The following is a 16683-nucleotide window of genomic DNA, read 5'->3' as shown; positions in this document are numbered from 1 at the left end:
ATAATGGGTTACAATAAATTTGAATACAAAAGAAGAAACTTTTTAAAACAAAATCAATAAACTACAAATACCTCTTGAGTATAAGAGACCTGAACGTTTATAAAAGTATTCTGAACTTATATAGTTGTGATACAACAATTTAAAATTAAAATTTAATAATTTATTTATCTGTCTGTGTGTTCTATGTATCTATTATCTATTGCACTATTTATTAATTAATATATTTATTGTGTATGTGTGTAATATAGTTCATATACTTTGTATGACTGTGAGAAGTATTGTAAAGCATGGGGTTATTTATATTTATTTCATAGTTATATTTATATATGCATTTTAGTTTTCATAAAAATTTTCTTGACCTAATTGCTAAGGCAAAAGTCCAAAAAAAGGTAGGACTGTTTTTTTTTAATGTAAATGTACATTGGGTACGTCTTGTCATCCATGTTTTGCGCCTGTCAAGGTGTTTGTGGATGGTGGAGGTTGCTTGGATCGGATCCAGGTTAGAAGATGATAGTAATGATGGTGTTGGGATGTACATGGAAGTCAGCAGTATATATAAAATATGAGACCTAAAATGCTCCCTTGCGAGACGCCGGCTAGTATTGATCTGATATCTTATTGTTGCTGATGCACAGTGGAAGGCAGTATTGTTTTTTATTATAAATGTACGCTGGGTACAGCCTTGACACGATGGTGTTGGGATTTATAGAAAAGTTAGCAGTATAAGTGGTAAAAAGGACGGGACTTAGAATAAAGCCTTATGGGACGATGACTTGAATTGGTTTGATATCTCGAGGTTATTGTTGTACAGTGAAGGGCCAGGCGGTTTTTACATTGTAGATGTACACTAAATATAGTTTTGTCATCCAACTTTTGCACCTGTAAACGCGTTTTGGACTGTTGGAGGTAAGTTGGATGATAGTAATGAATAATGATAGTGTTGGGATATATAGAAAAGTTAGTAGTACAAATTGTAAATTAGATTGGACTTGGAATGTTCCCTTGCGGGATTTTGGATTGTATTGGACTGAAATTTGAGTTCTCGTTGTCGTACTTCAATATAAAGTAAGTAAGCGAAGATGTCGCTTAAAAAGGATTTCATGATTAGTTATTAATGGGTGGGTAAGAAGTTTTACTGTTTATAGAGGATGCATCGCCCAGATTCGGGAAAGTACCCAAATACTCTTTGTTTTCTATGGCGGAGGAGTCAACCACTTTGAACCTTCCTAGATCTTGTTTCAAGGTGTTCTTGAATGTTGAAGGTAGCTTGAATAAAATTCGGGTTAGAAGACAGAATCGAAACTAATTGGAAGGCTGTTATTAGTTATAGGTTATAATTTATTATAATTGTTGTTAGTAGTCGACCTATTTAACGACCTTCCGCGACCAGTTTTGGTCTATTGTGCAATCTACATAATTATGTAAAGCTCCAAAAATCCAAACGGCATGTCCATCTACACAGCACTAGTGAAAACCATCTTAGAAGCCTATAATTGTTAGCATTTGCGGTATGATGAGAAAATTCAACAGTAAAAATGGTAAAAAGGATGGAACCTAGAATGCACCCATATGGAACTCCGCCCTATATTGGTCTGATGTCTGGGTATTCCTTGCTGCACCACTGAATTAGCAGTTAGACAGGATTCCAGGATAAAAGAATAAGGTGTTAAAAAGAAGTTCTTTGAGATTTTATGCTTTAACCCTTCATTTATGAATATTACCTTAATTCGTTCTTTCTTTAATGATGCTCAACTGATTGTTAGTAATGTAGATGAAGATCATTTTCAAGATATTTTGCAATCAATAATGATCGTACTGACAAGTCGAAGACATCTGAAGGAACCTCATCGCCCATCCGTTTCATGAGTATAAAGGAAACAAAAAAACCAATTAGTTAAAACTTATTGGATTATTTTTGCATTAATTTTAAAACTTTTGTTTTTAAAACTATTACGAACGCTTAGAAGGTACACAGGGTGTAATCTCCAATTGGGCCCCCGTCTATTTTTATATCGATTTAATATTAGATAGAGGGGCACAAAACGGATCAATGGAATGGATTTCAGTATATCCCATCCTTGGATTGATTCTTATATATAAGGCCAATCAGGAAATGAATACACAGATTAGACTTTCACATTTTCTTGATAATTCAACATAATTTTCTTTCTTTAATGTCAACGAATTTTTTTATTGTAGCTTGTTTGAATTCTGAAGAAATTGGATGGTTAGGTCCATATTGATTTTTATATAAGGTTTAGAGGTGCGGTGAAGGTTTTGCTTTGAGCCTGTGGTAGCAGATGAGGTTTTCAGTAGGAATATGGGTAAGGTTATAATAGTTTAGAGGTAGGGTGAAGGTTAGGTTTTGAGCTTGAGGTAGTGGATGAGGTTTTCGGTAGAAAGAGGGGTTATAACCGTCTACTGTCGTTTTTCACGTCGAGGAGGATTATTGGATTGCTTGGATAGAATCCGGGCTAAAATATTATAGTAATAATAGTGGGATGTAGAGGAAAGTCAGCAGTGTAAATGGTAAAAAGAATGAGACCTCTAGGTCCTGCATCCTGTTTTCTTTTATGTTTAAATGTACATTTTTCTTGTCATTCTTGTCCTCCAATGTTTGCCCATATTATTGATAAACTCATATGAGGATTTCAGGTCAGTCGTTTGGTTAGGTTCTGCCCTGAGGTAGCGGATGACTTTTTTGTAGGTAAGAGAGATAAGGTTGTAATAGTTTGGATGTAGGATGAAGGTTATGTTTGGGGAATTTATACTGTTGACGTTCCAAGGATTGCAGGTGTGTCTGGAAGCTTCGTTCAGCTTTAACGGTGTCCGAAGATAGAATGAGTGCCATCAGGGTATGTTAGGATAGTGATGTCGGAAACGGAAAGTGATATCAGCAGTATACAATGAGTACGTAGGCTACCCTTAGGGTTTGTATAGAGATGAGGGGGTCCGACCCACGCTGTGAAGTACTTGGCCAAGTCCAACTTGATGAGGAAGTGCGTGCATTCCTTCATCTCGATGATATAAATGTTTATGGGTGGTTTGGTGAGCTACAACGGGGTCGGAGTTGGAGGATAGAACCTGCTAGAGGTTGCTTGGATAGGATCCGGGCTAAAAGATGATGGTAATCATGGTGGGTTGTACAGGAAAATCAGCAGTGTAAATGGTAAAAAGAATGGGACCTCCACAACACGATTGGGTTTACTTAGATGGCAACTGATAACGGCTGCAATTCATAAGATGGTCTGGACTGTTGGTTTTAGGGAAAGTCAAGGATGCTTTAAACGGTACTTAATGAAATGACTTGTTACGGACTACATTATCCTTTCATCCTTTCTGACATACTGATATTTATAAGTCCCATCTAATAGTCTTCCTTGCAACTTTTAAAACTCCATTTAACAGCCAATTGAGAATCAAATTTTGGTTGCTAGGACAGGATCGAAAGCCATCTCTACCGGCTTGTAGGTACATACCATAAGTCCTTTCCATCTGATCCATTGATCGAGAATTTCTACCCTTTCCTTCTAACACTAGGATGAGACCGATGGGCAGATGCCATCGAGACCAACTGGCCATGTAACGCCTCCTGGGGTCTGCTTATCATTCTGTATGAATTCCATACACATTTCCTCTTTTTTGACTTCTCACTTTGAACAATAGTAGCAAAAAGAAGAGAGAGAGAGAGAGAGATAGACTGAGAAATGAATTTTGTCGGGATGGTATAAATTTGTTGTAAAATAACGATTAAATTATTATATCTTTTAATTATTTTTTAGTCCAGTTATTCGTTGAGTGGATTTATAAATAAATATATGAGCCCACTAAACGAAAATTTTAACCTCCTCCCGAAAAAAAATTGCTGGAGATCAATTTAGTCTGCAATTTTTTCGTAATTATTTATATTTATATAACTTTAAAATTATGACTTGTTATAAAAAATAAAATATTCACATTTTCTGTTTCTCTTTTGGTTAACTCTTCAAATTTTTGCTTTAATTTTTTATACTGTGAAACAACCTCCAACGGTGTCCTCTCCCCTTCTTACTCAACTTAAAACTTCACCTCCAACAGTATCCACTCATTCCTTTCAGCACTTTCTCTACTAGTCCAACTCAAATAAGCTTCCCAAGGGGCGTCGGTGGCCGCAACGGTTTAGGCGTTGACACGGCGCTCATCACTGTAAGGTGAAGGGCCCGGGTTCCAATCCAGCGGCCCTGCATTCGAACCCGACATACTTACAAATGTGCTATTTAGCAAAAACACTGGCACCCTGAGGGACCCTCGTTAAAAAAAAAAAAACTTTTTCCAATCCATCATCTATTTATTGGCCCCAAGGTGGTCCTCAAGGCTCAAGCTCTGCTTCCTTTTTGTGCCTTAAATCCAAAAAGCATTGCTCCCAATTTTACAGATCCAATCCTTCCATCATGCTATCTTACCCTTTAGTACGCGTAGATTCCTAGTTTCCTCTCTTGTTCTCCCCCGCAAGGACAGGGAAGTATTATTATACATTACATCCTCAGTTGTGATCGGTCATTACTGTTCTAGGACCTTCCTTTATTTAAACTTTTGATCTCATACTTCACAGCTACGTGACTAACCTTCACATAGTCATTGAAGGCTTATCCTATCCCTGGTGTTCCTCAGGGTAGCGTTCTGGCACCAAGATCCAGGTGTACACAGCCGACATCCTCAAACTACCATCCTAACGATATTACTGAATCCTGTCATATTTCTCTGATCCTGTCGTTTCCACTCGAAACCTCCAACACCTCTACTTGACTTTTGCTGTAAGAAGAAAATAAAAATCAGAAAAATCGCCTAGTCCACTCACTTACCTTAGTGAAGTCGATATGGACATAAGGACTGGAAGTATGTAATTCGGCCAAACTACCCAATCCTTAATTTTAAAAAATACTGATGATCCATTTAATGTGTCCAACGAAGCTACCTATAAAAACATATTTATTTCTTTTATCCTTTTAATTCCCCAATAACCGCAAGTATCATAAAACCCTCCCAATTACTGTATATCATCAAATCAAGAAGCATTTATCCTAGCATGATATTGACACAAGTCTTAATTAAATATGCAATATGGCAGTATCATTGGACTACCGCCATTGAGGGATAGCACAACCAAGGAAAAATTATATTTATTATAAAATAAAATTTGTAAAAATTAACTAGACTAGTTTTAATTTAACTTATCAAATATTTATTTCCAGATTCCAGAATGTTTCAAATGAAACGAATATAAGTCGAGAATTTGTCAAATCATCAACGGATGAAACATTCTGTAATTATTTCTGATAATTAGTAAGTACTTTTAATGTTACTACCAATATATTATTAAGGCACCTTATTATATAAAAATTATAAAAAATAAAATATTTAGATAAAAATACATCTTATGTTGTATGCACATAGTTATTTATTCTGTATATACAGCACAGCCTTAAAATCATTCGCGATTTGTGTGTAAGCTATAGGATTACGATATGCACGATCATATATACTCAAAGACTATATCCTTGACGTTCTTGCACTTCTTTGACTTTCCTCCTGCTTACCCTAATTCATTCTAAGATTGTTTGTTCCAAGAGTTTTTTCCCTCCTACTTTATCATCGTGTATAAGGATTTCTCTGATGGTGTCTGTTCCTTCCTCCTTAATTCGTCTCATACAGAACGGTCGGGTTTTGCAAGGTATGTGGTTAGAATTGTTGTGAGGTCTAGTTTACAATTATTAGTTCGTGACCCAGTGTATTAAACTGCATCAACTAGGTATAGTCTGTTGTAAGATGTAGGTGGCATGTCGATCTAGACGGAACAGGGGGGAAAATATTAGAAGGGTAAGGTTATAAGTTGTAGTACATTAGAAGTCAGCCACTTTTATGACCTTCCAAGATCAATATCGGTCTATTGGGCAATCACCATTATTGTCTAACGCTCATCCTTAAAAGTCAGCCTTTTTATCAGATCCCAACAAGTTGGATGGCTAAAATTGTTAGTGACTCAGTGTATTAAACTTTTTATCAGCCTTTTTCTCAGATCCCAAAAAGTCGAACGGTAAAATTGTTAGTGGTATATTGTATTAAACAGTGATGAAATGTAATAAACAAACTGAGGAGCTGTGGTGGTTAGAATGTGATGTAAGATCCAGGTGGCATGTTCATCTAGTCGACATTGCTGGAAAGCACCTTAGAAGGCTATTGTATAAAACTCATTCTTAAAAGTCAGCCTTTTTATCAGATCCCAACAAGTTAGATGGCTAAAATTGTTAGTAACTCAGTGTATTAAACAATAATAAAATGTAATAAACAAACTTAGGATCTGTGGTGTCTAGAATGTGTTACAAAGTCCAGATGTATGTAGACGGCACAGACGAGAAATTCTAGAAGACTAATGTTATAAGTTGTAGGATATTAGATTCAGCCTTTTTTACGACCTTTCGAGACGAAATTGGATATTGTGCAATCACTTTTATTATCAAGAGCTCTACCATTAATGTAAGCCTTTTCAGCAGATCCCAAAAAGTTGAACGATAAAATTGTTAGTGGTATATTGTATTAAACAGTAATAAAGTGTAATAAACAAACTGAGGAGCTGTGGTGGCTAGAATGTGATATAAGATCAAGGTGGCATTTCATGTAGTCGCACTGCTGGAAAACATCTTAGAAGGCTATTATTATTTATTGGTTATAATTGTAGATTATTAGGAATCGACAACTTTTTCAGCCTTCCGCGACCGATATTGCTGCTGTGTAATCTCCATAATTATTTAAACCTCGAAAGATCAAGGCGGCATCTCCATCTTGCCGGCGCTGCTGGAAAACATCTTAGAAAGTTATTGTTAGTTATAGGTTACAAGTTGTACGATATTAATAGCCGTCCTGGTTTACAACCTTGCGTGACCATATTGGTTTATTGTGCAATCACCACTATTGTCTAAAGCTCATCCTTAAAAGCCTTTTTATCAGATCTCAGCAAGTCAGATGGCTAAAATTGTTAGTGACTCAGTGTATTAAACAATAATAAAGGGTAATAAACAAATTGAGGAGCTGTGGTGGCTAGAATGTGTTACATGGTCTAGATCTATCTAGACGCCACAGATGAGAAATTCTAGAAGACTAATGTTAGTTATAGGTTATAGGATGTTAGGAGCTGTCCTGGTTTACAACCTTGCGTAACCAATATTGGTGTATTGTATAATTTCCATCATCTTCAGCTCCTTGTTAAGCTCAATAAGCTCAAGGCTTTTTTGTCACTTCTCAAAAAATTAGAACGCTGTAATTGTTAGTGGCACAGCTATAACGCTTTTGTGGTTATCCGTATTTTTATGGAGTGAATCGCTTGTATACACGGGCTCAAGTAATTCTTTTTATTATTGTCAGACTGATATTTACATGCAATAACGATCATTTTCACTTCAAACATCCAATTTGTCCTTTCACTTAAAAATCTATTCATTAAAAAAATGCGTTTGAAAATCGGTGTGAAGAATGTTGTCGTGAATGGGAGAAAAATAAAACGTTGCGACGTTTGGAACGGCCCTCGTCCAGACCGGTCAGAAAATAGAAATAGTAGAAAATAGCAGCGGGCCGACGTTCCACATCTTACTGACAACGACCATACCCGGATTCAGTATTTAAAACACTTCAAATACCGAGGTGTCTAAAAAGAAAGTGTACAAATAGATTACAGAGTTATTTTCTCAACTCCATGTCATCATTCTTGACAAGTTTTCTCCACTAATAACTTTATTTCGACCCTTTTTGATAAATAGATTTATTCTGTTCACTTAACCCTTTTTGAACATCAAAGTAACCTTGTCTTTACAGCATAAACAAAATGGTATAAAATGTAAGCCTGTAAAGTCGAATTCCTGTATATTGAGAATTTTTTTCATAATATAGTTGGCCTGTTAGAAAACCATTTGAAAATTAATCACATTAAAAATAAAAAAAATATATATAAATGTGTGGTGATTAGTGACCGTTAATCAATATTTATTTAGAAATCGTGAGATGCGGTCTGGTGTGATGTAGGTTTCAGAANTAAATGATTCATCTGTTGATTCGAAATAAAGTGATATAAGAGTAAATAGAAAAATTTGATCTATTAATTCGAACTTTTTAAAAATTTAAAATAACGTCTATAAAAAAGTGTTACATATTTACAAAAATCATTTGTATTTTTATTTAATTTGATATAACTTTTATTTTTATTTGTAAATAATTTTCACGTTATATTTTACACAAAAAAATTCTTTTTACTTACAAAAAATTCTCCAGTTAAAAGAAGAATCCTTTATTTTTATGCTTAACTTTATTTCATTTATAATTTTAATTGTGCCTAATATTGGCCTAATTTTGTGCCTAATTTGGTTGTTTCATAGTCTTCTAAGAGCGCAATTATTTTTTATTAAAATAATCTCAATTTTTAATTTACATGCTCACGTTTCATCTCAACTTCTAAGTTTTTAATATTTTAAAGAAACGATTAAATTGAAATTAAAGGGTGAATTTGAAGAAAAAACGTTAAAAAGAGTTAATTCGCAGTTAGAAAGGGTTAATTTGAAATTAAAAAGAGTTAATTGGAAGTGAGAAAGGGTTAATTTAAAATTTAAAAGGTTTATGAAGTTAAAATTTATGAAGTTAAAAAAGGTTAATTTGAAATTAATAATGCTTACTATGGAGTTAAAAAAGGTTAATTTAAAATTAAAAGAATTAATTTGACGTTGAGAAGGGTTAATTTGAAGTTAAAAAGGATTGATTTTAAATTAAAAAGAGTTAATTCGAAGTTAGAAAGGGTTAATTTGAAATTAAAAAGAGTTAATTGGAAGTGAGAAAGGGTTAGTTTAAAATTTAAAAGGTTTACTATGAAGTTAAAAAAGGTAAATTTGAAATTAATAAGGTTTACTATGGAGTTAAAAAAGGTTAATTTGAAATTAAAAGAATTACTTTGACGTTGAAAAGCGTAAATTTGAAGTTAAAAAAGGTTAATTTGAAGTTAAAAAGGATTGATTTGAAATTAAAAAGAGTTAATTCGAAGTTAGAAATGGTTAATTTGAAATAAAAAAAGAGTTAATTGAAAGCTGGAAAGGGGTAATTTGAAGTTAACAAGGTCTAATATGAATTTAAAGAAGGTTAATTTGACGGAAAAAAACAATATTTTCAATAATCAATCGTTGTTTGATCCAATTTGTACATACCAATAAGCCTTAATGTTTATTTATGTCTCAATATTTGCTCTAATTAAATTTAAACAATATTTGTCATTATTAAGACGTGTGACTTCTGTCAAGAATGTTTTCATGGTTCGGTTCGAATTTCGTCCCCCCCCCCAAAAAAAAAACCTCTGAAAATATTTGTCGTTTGTATGTCCGATCATTTGAAACAAAAATTAGGTTCTGCTGGCTAAGAGTTCGGCGTTAAAAGGCGTAAAGTTCTAGTTAAAAGCGTTTCAACCCGTTCTAAACATAGACGACGAAGGGCAAATTTATCTTTAGTCTTATTTCTGGGTGCATTCCTACCTCCACGAACTCGCTCTGTTAACTCCGTTTTATAAAGGACTGTGTCTCTCTGTTAACTTCGCCAATTGTCGACTCATTGTAAATAAAGAATCTGTGCAAAAGTCTATTTAAAGTTTTAAAATAAAGTCATTCTGAACTTTTTTCCTGTAATTTGGTCGTAAAAGAGGCCGAATTATAATATCCTACAACTTATATATAACTAACAGTAGTCTTCTAGATTTTCTTGCCTGTGCCATCTAGATCGACATTCTACCTGGATCTTACAACACATTCTACCCACCACACTTCCTCATTTTTTTTATTACACTTTACTGTTTACACTACTGTGCCTCTAATCTTAGCCTTCTATCTTTTTGGGACATAATGCCTCACATAAGACGAGTATTACATAATAATGGTGATCGCACAATAGACCAATGTTGGTCACGCAAGGTTGTAAACCAGGACGACTCCTAATATCCTATGATCTATAACTAACAGTAGCCTTCCAATTTTCTCGCCTGTGCCGTCTGGATCGATATGCCACTTGGGTCGAACAACACATTTTACACGCCACACCACACTAGTTTGTTTATTACAATTTAATATAAATACATTGGGTTATTAACTAAAAATTATAGCCTTCTAAGTTATGGAGATCTGATTTAACTGCTCACGACCCTATGGACAACCAGGAAACGTATTCTTTCATATAGGACTTTTGGCTCTTGGCACCTTCTCGTATGTTAACTGTCTTAATCGAACAAAACTTGAATATTCCTGTACCTCCTTATCTCCCAACTAAAGAATTTTTATCTTCCGACTAGGTGTAATCAGTCATTTCTTATTTTTTGAAAAATCCTATAGACATCGATTTTCCTTCATTCTCCCGCCCAGTCTCCTTTAACGAGTCAAAACCTGAATCACAAGAAACTATTCTGAGTCACCAGTTTGGAATTAGGCCCCTACACTACACAATCCAACCATGTTATCGTGGTCGTCATATCTTCCTATTTTGGACAGAAGCACGCGGATGTACTACTTGATATTTATCACCTTGGGACAGGGTACCCGGCCCCTGTGAAAGCTGAAGGACAGCACCTACTAATCCTAAAATCTTACCTGTCTGACCGTTCAATCAGAGTTAGACGGACCACAGCGATGTACCCTATATGTGCAAGCTGGCGTCCAACAAGAGAGCTTGGACCTTTCCATTGCACGTTATATTCTGCTAACATTCCTCTCCACTTTTACTGACCAGCAACCCTTTCCCCGCATAAAAATCCCGGCAATGCATTCACAATTCTTCAAAACTATTGCCAGTGCCAATGAAGCAAATAATGTTCGAGCTTTAAAAGAAAACGTAAGAGAAAACGTGAAAACGTTAAAAGATATAGAAGTTGAAGACAGATTTTAGAGCAAGTCAAAGAAAAAAGACGGACGTGACAGCATTTAGGTTAAAGAATAATTACATTTGGCTTTAGCATTCCACCCACCAGTGTGACACAGTGTAGGAAAGTGTAGTATAGAGTAATAAATAAATTAAGGCGGTGTGACTGCTAGAATATGTAGTAAGATCAAGGTGGCATTGCGATCAAGGTGGCACAGGTGAAAAAAATAGAATTCTATTGGTAGTTATATGTTATAGCTGGTAGAATATTAGGACTGGAAATTGAATGATTTTCAAAACTTTACCCAAGATAAAAACAAACAAATGGACGTTAGTTAACATATTATTAATTATTAAAGAAAAACCCATAAATTGAAAATATAAAAAATGCCATAATAATTTTTTTTAATCATGATATTGTGACCATAATTCAAACAAAAATGTTTTAACCTAGATAAATTGTTTATATTTGTGGTTGATATTTGGAAATTTTCAGGTGCGAAGGATGGGAGTGAACGACAAAAAGCCTTAAAAATAGATGGCCAATAAAAGGTAATTGATAGTTTAATTTGTTTTATTGTGTATTTTTATGATGATTTATGACAGGCCACACACATTTACTCTAACAAATACATTCCTTATCAATACTCACAAAACGAGAAATCTACACCTACTATGTACCTCCTCCAATAATCGGAATAGAGGAACCAAATACTTGCTGTACTTCTGCATTTCTGCGACAATACTACACGTTCTCTACAGGGAGCCAAAAATTGACACCCTTCATTTAAGTGGGATCAAGCAATCAATCAGACATGCCGGACACAAATTGGCTTTAGGTGAAACTGAGATGATTTATTTTTTAAGTAGATAAACAGCTAGATATTTAAAAAAAGAAAACTGTCAATTGTAAATGTTTGCTGTTTTTTGTTGTTAAAGGAACACCACAGAATAGCAACCTTCTATGCGTAGTTGGAGGAACAAACAATCATTGTGCAATCTGATTCACCAAAGTCCTCACTCCCTCTCTCTCTCTCTCTCTCTCTCTCTCTCTCTCTCTTTCTCTCTCTCCCACTCTCACTGATTCACTCATTCTTTCTCATACTCATTCACTCACTCCTTATCTCTCACTCACTCAGTCTCTCTCACTCATTCACCACTTAATCCATCAATCAATCTCACTCTCTCACGCACTCTCACTCACATTCTCTCTCTCTCTCCCACTCTCACTGATTCACTCATTCTTTCTCATACTCATTCACTCACTCCTTATCTCTCACTCACTCAGTCTCTCTCACTCATTCACCACTTAATCCATCAATCAATCTCACTCTCTCACGCACTCTCACTCACATTTTTACGCATTCTCTCTCTCATTACTCATTCTTTCTCTCACTCATTCACTCTCTTCCTATCACTCACGAACTCTCTTTTCATCACTCACTCGCTCTCTCTCATCTCGGTCACTCACTCATTTCCTCCATCCCTCTCTCTCTCTCCCTCTCTCTCTCTCCCTCTCTCTCTCTCCCTCTCTCCTCTCCCTCTTCCTCCTCCACTCTCACTCATTCACTCATTCTTTCTCTTACTCATTCACTCACTCATCTCTCTCACTCATTCACCACTCAATCCATCAATCAATCTCACTCTCACTCACATTTTTACGCATTCTCTCTCTCATTCACTCACTCTCTATCACTCACACACTCTCACTTCATCACTCACTCACTCTCTCTCTCCCTCATCTCGGTCACTCACGCCTCTCTCTCTCCCGAAATAATATTTCATTTGTTTCTTTTAAAATTCTGATTTCTTGAATTTTTATCCAGTTGATTAAGGAGATGGCACTGCAGTGTATAAACTTTTATTTTTTCAGCCGCGATGTTTTAAACAATTAGAATAGATAATAAATCCAGAACAAGACTCCTATAAAGTGGCGTTGTCTGGCTAGAGAGGTACTCAAAAGACCACATTTATGCCTTTCAACGCCTGTGAATTATACAATTTAGATCAGATCGCTGATGCAAATCTCTGTCAATATATTGTCTCCATAATTCTTAAAGCGTTAAACCGTCCTATGTATGACGATTTAAACAAAAGAAAGCAATGTAGTTACATGGAAATAAGCTAATTTTCTATTTCACCTCCTTGTCGTCTTTATTGGTGGGTTTCCTTCGTCTTTTCTTTATTAATTGTTTGTGACTTGTCACTTGAAGGAGGGCCGGGTGGTTCAGCCCGTCCGGTTGAACCCTATGCGGGAGAAGGAAGTGCGGTAGGCCGTCTCCGCCTTTCCGAAACCCGACACCACGTCGTTGCTTATCTGGAAGACGGCTCATGGTTCCAGAACCCCCTTCCTCGAGATCGCCTTTTTGCGACCGAGGTGAACAAGCCTTAAACCACTTCCATCGGTCCATCGTCAACTCCGAGCTCAGACAATAAAAAAAGAGACAAAACTATTCAAAACCGCGTTATGCAACATTCTGACTGTTGATCCACTAGACAACATTTGTTCAGACAAAAATTTATCTTTTTTTTTATTACAAACTAACACTTCTTATAAACTAACTTTTATTACTAACACATCTTATGTCCAAAGCAGGACATAGTCGACTTTTTAATATCCTTAGTTCCTTTCGGATCTTTATGGTCGGCCTGTCCTCATTGGAGTGGGAGACGATTTCCGACTTTTCGTCTTCCTCAGTGGGCCGGTTGTATGGTTTTCTGTTTCGACAGGCCCCTGACCTATCAAATCCGGGTGTATATAGCTTTTCCCCATAAAATTAATAATTTTTAATTACAAATAACTTTTTTAAATTTAAAGGTTGTATATGAGCGCGAGACGGTGAGAGAGAGAGAGAGAGAGAGAGAGAGAGAGAGAGAGAGGGAGTGGGTGAAACAGAAAGAAAGAGTGAGTTAGTGAGAAAGGTAGATATAGTAACCTTATGTAGATTACCTTAGGTAGATATAGTGAGTGAGTGAGTGAGTGAATGAGTGTGTGAGTGAGAGAGAGAGAGAGAGAGTGAGGGGGAGAGATCGTAAGTGAATGAGAGATAGTGTAATAAAGTGAGTGAATGAGTGTGAGAGAGAGAGAATGATTGTGTGAGTGAGAGACACAATGAAGGTGTGAGTGAGTAAGTGAGATAGAAAGTGAGACAAAAAAAGAGAGAGAAAGAAATTTTTTCCGTCAAATTGAAAAATCAATTAAAACAACAAAACAAAAAAATACCTTTCTTAACTTCAAATCAACCCTTTTTAATTGTAAAAAACTTTTCTTCGACTTCAAATTAACCCTTTTTAATTGCAAAACCTTTTCTTTAAAGCAATGAAAAAACTTGGAAGATGGTATGAGATATATGTTTGTGTGATGTTAACTTGACCTAAACTTGACATAAGCATGTTAATTAAACTTTCTGTGTATTTGGGATTTTTTATGAAGTGTAATATAATTGGGGGCTTAGGAGATCTTTCACTGATGTCCATAGCAATGGGCGACAACGACTGAGATGGCCGGATGCAGATGAAGTATGCAGAAGTCACGTGACGGCTGACGTGAAAACCGGTTGTATAAATGTTACGAAGAAAGGGCATAGAAGATCACTCCACACTCAGAACTGTATTGGATTCGAAAGCCCAGCGGAGTCATACCAAACAAAAATTTATTTATTGATAGCCTCTCGTTCTAAGAAGCTTATTTTTTTATTCTTTGGCGGATTGTCGGCTGATAATCTTGTAAGGTGCTGTAGGTGATTCCAAACATCTTATGATTGAACAGCTGTGTTTATAGGCCGCGTGCTCGTCTGCCCGCTTCCCTCGCCTCGGAATTTTACGATCCACGACACGTAGCCTACACATCTAACATAATTAAGAAGTTTGTTTATTTTTAGCCTCCTTATAAGCGATTCTAAATTTAATATGCAGCTTGTTTCTTTTCCGTTTGCCTCCCCTTTGGCCACTTAACTATTTCTATTTACACAAATGGGCTGAGTGGAATGAAACTCATTTTTTCAACGCTCAGACGAACCAAAACACAAAAAGTTCAACCAGTCTACAAACAACGCAGGTTACAGTGCTAATATTGTTTTAGAAGTCGAGAAGGATTATTGGGACGAAATCAAGATTAAAGTTCAATATGGATGTGTCTCGAGTGTTCAATGAGCAAAACGGGGTCGAAGTTGGAAGATAGAACCAGCGTGAGAATCCAACCTGTTGTAATAATGGTGGGATGTACAGGAAAGTCAGCAGTGTAAATGGTGAAAAGAATGGGATCTAGAATGTATCTTGTTTTTTTATGTATAAATGTTCATTTTTCTTGTCAATCTTGTCCTCCACTTTTTGCCCAAATCTTTGATAAACTCATATGGGGATTCCAGGTCAGTCGCTTGTTTAGGTATTGCTCTGAGGTATCGGATGACGATTTTGTTAGGTAAGAGAGGTAAGGTTATAATAGTTTGGATGTAAGGTGAAAGTTATGTTTTGGGATTTATACTTTTGATACGTTCCATGGATTGCAGGTGTCTAGAAGGTTCGTTGAGCTTTAACGGCGTCCGAGGATAGAATGAGTGTCATCAGGGTAGTGATGTCGGAAACGGAAAGTGATATCAGCAGTATTTAATGAGTACGTAGGCTACCTTTAGGGTTTGTATAGCGATGAGGGGGTCCGATCCACGCTTTGAAGTACTTGGCCAAGTCGAACTTGATGAGGAAGTGCGTGCATTCTTTCATCTCGATGATGCGATATCCACAACACGATTGAGTTTACTAAGATGGCAACTATTAACGCCTGGAATTCACAAGAAGGTCTGGATTGTTGGGCTTAGGGATGGTCAAGGATGCTTTAAACGGTACTTAATGAAATGACTTGCTACGGACTACATATATCCTGTCATTCTTTCTGACAAATTGATATTTCCAACCTAATCTCCTTCCTTTCCACCTGCACCTTTTACAACTCCATCTAACAGACAATAGAGAATCAAGATTTGGGTGTTAAGACAGGATTGAAAGTAGTAGAAAATGGGCGGAGTGGAAGGAAAGTTCAACTAGTCGACAATCAATGCAGGTTATAGGGCTAATATTGTTTTAGACGTCGAGAAGGATTGTTAGTTAGAAATCACGAGCAAAGTTCAGGAGTTGGAAGATAGAACCTGCTTGAGAATCTTGAAGGATCGGTGAGCTTCGGAGCATAACAGCAGTATGTGAGGATTGTGATGTCGGAATAGATAGGGATTTCAGCAATATGTTTTTAGTACGTAAGCTACTCTGAGGAATGCCCGAGGATGATGAAGTGTCTTGCCCTTGAGTTTCCAAACCCAACCAGTTGGGTCCAAACCAAATTCGATCGAAAGCCTCTTCGACCTCCGAACAACATTTCTTTCGTCTCAAGAAAGGAATGGTAATTCTTCTAGTCTTTTAATCCAGTTTAACCGTATTAAGGAAATGACAGGTCACGAAAGAGATGGTAACCTGAAGGGCCAGGTCAGCACTAAGGTTCGAGTTTGGTAAAAGCTCTATTCCGACCATTTCGTAAGTTTTTGCATTGTACGACGGATATAAAAAAACAACGTTGCAGGTAAAACGTGGACTTTAGGATGAGGAATATGTAGCGGGCTTTTGAGTTGCCAGACTCGTTCGAAGGCTGTTTGACACGAAAGATCCCCAATGAGCATTCTTTCTTCTTTCGTGAAAAAATGACGGCCACAAAACGATGGTATTGTTGAACATTGAAATGGTCTTGGAATGGGAAGGGATATAGCAGTATATACCGGATACAGTAAATAC

General features: G+C 36.3%; 1 protein-coding gene across 5 annotated transcripts in view; it reads left to right on the top strand.

The window, feature by feature from the left end:
- LOC106661091 (homeobox protein SIX2-like) overlaps window positions 1-16683 on the top strand; it is a 32135-nt gene that overhangs the window by 11641 nt on the left and 3811 nt on the right. For 3 of the 5 annotated variants that reach the window (XR_002910919.1, XR_001339632.2, XR_001339631.2), the window contains exons 2-3: window positions 5232-5322; window positions 11405-11460. Coding sequence is in view for 2 of the 5 variants with exons in the window: in XM_014384245.2 (XP_014239731.1) it covers window positions 11405-11423 (19 nt within the window). In the remaining 3 variants the exon portion in view is untranslated. The remainder of the gene's footprint in view (window positions 1-5231; window positions 5323-11404; window positions 11461-16683) is intronic. The other 2 variants (XM_014384245.2, XM_014384244.2) reach the window with 1 other exon arrangement.

The sequence above is a fragment of the Cimex lectularius genome, unplaced genomic scaffold (assembly GCF_000648675.2).
Source record: "Cimex lectularius strain Harlan isolate CLEC.00 unplaced genomic scaffold, Clec_2.1 scaffold60, whole genome shotgun sequence".
NCBI lineage: Eukaryota > Metazoa > Arthropoda > Insecta > Hemiptera > Cimicidae > Cimex > Cimex lectularius.
Note: the sequence above shows the minus strand (reverse complement) of the source record. Positions and strands in the feature narration are given on the sequence as shown.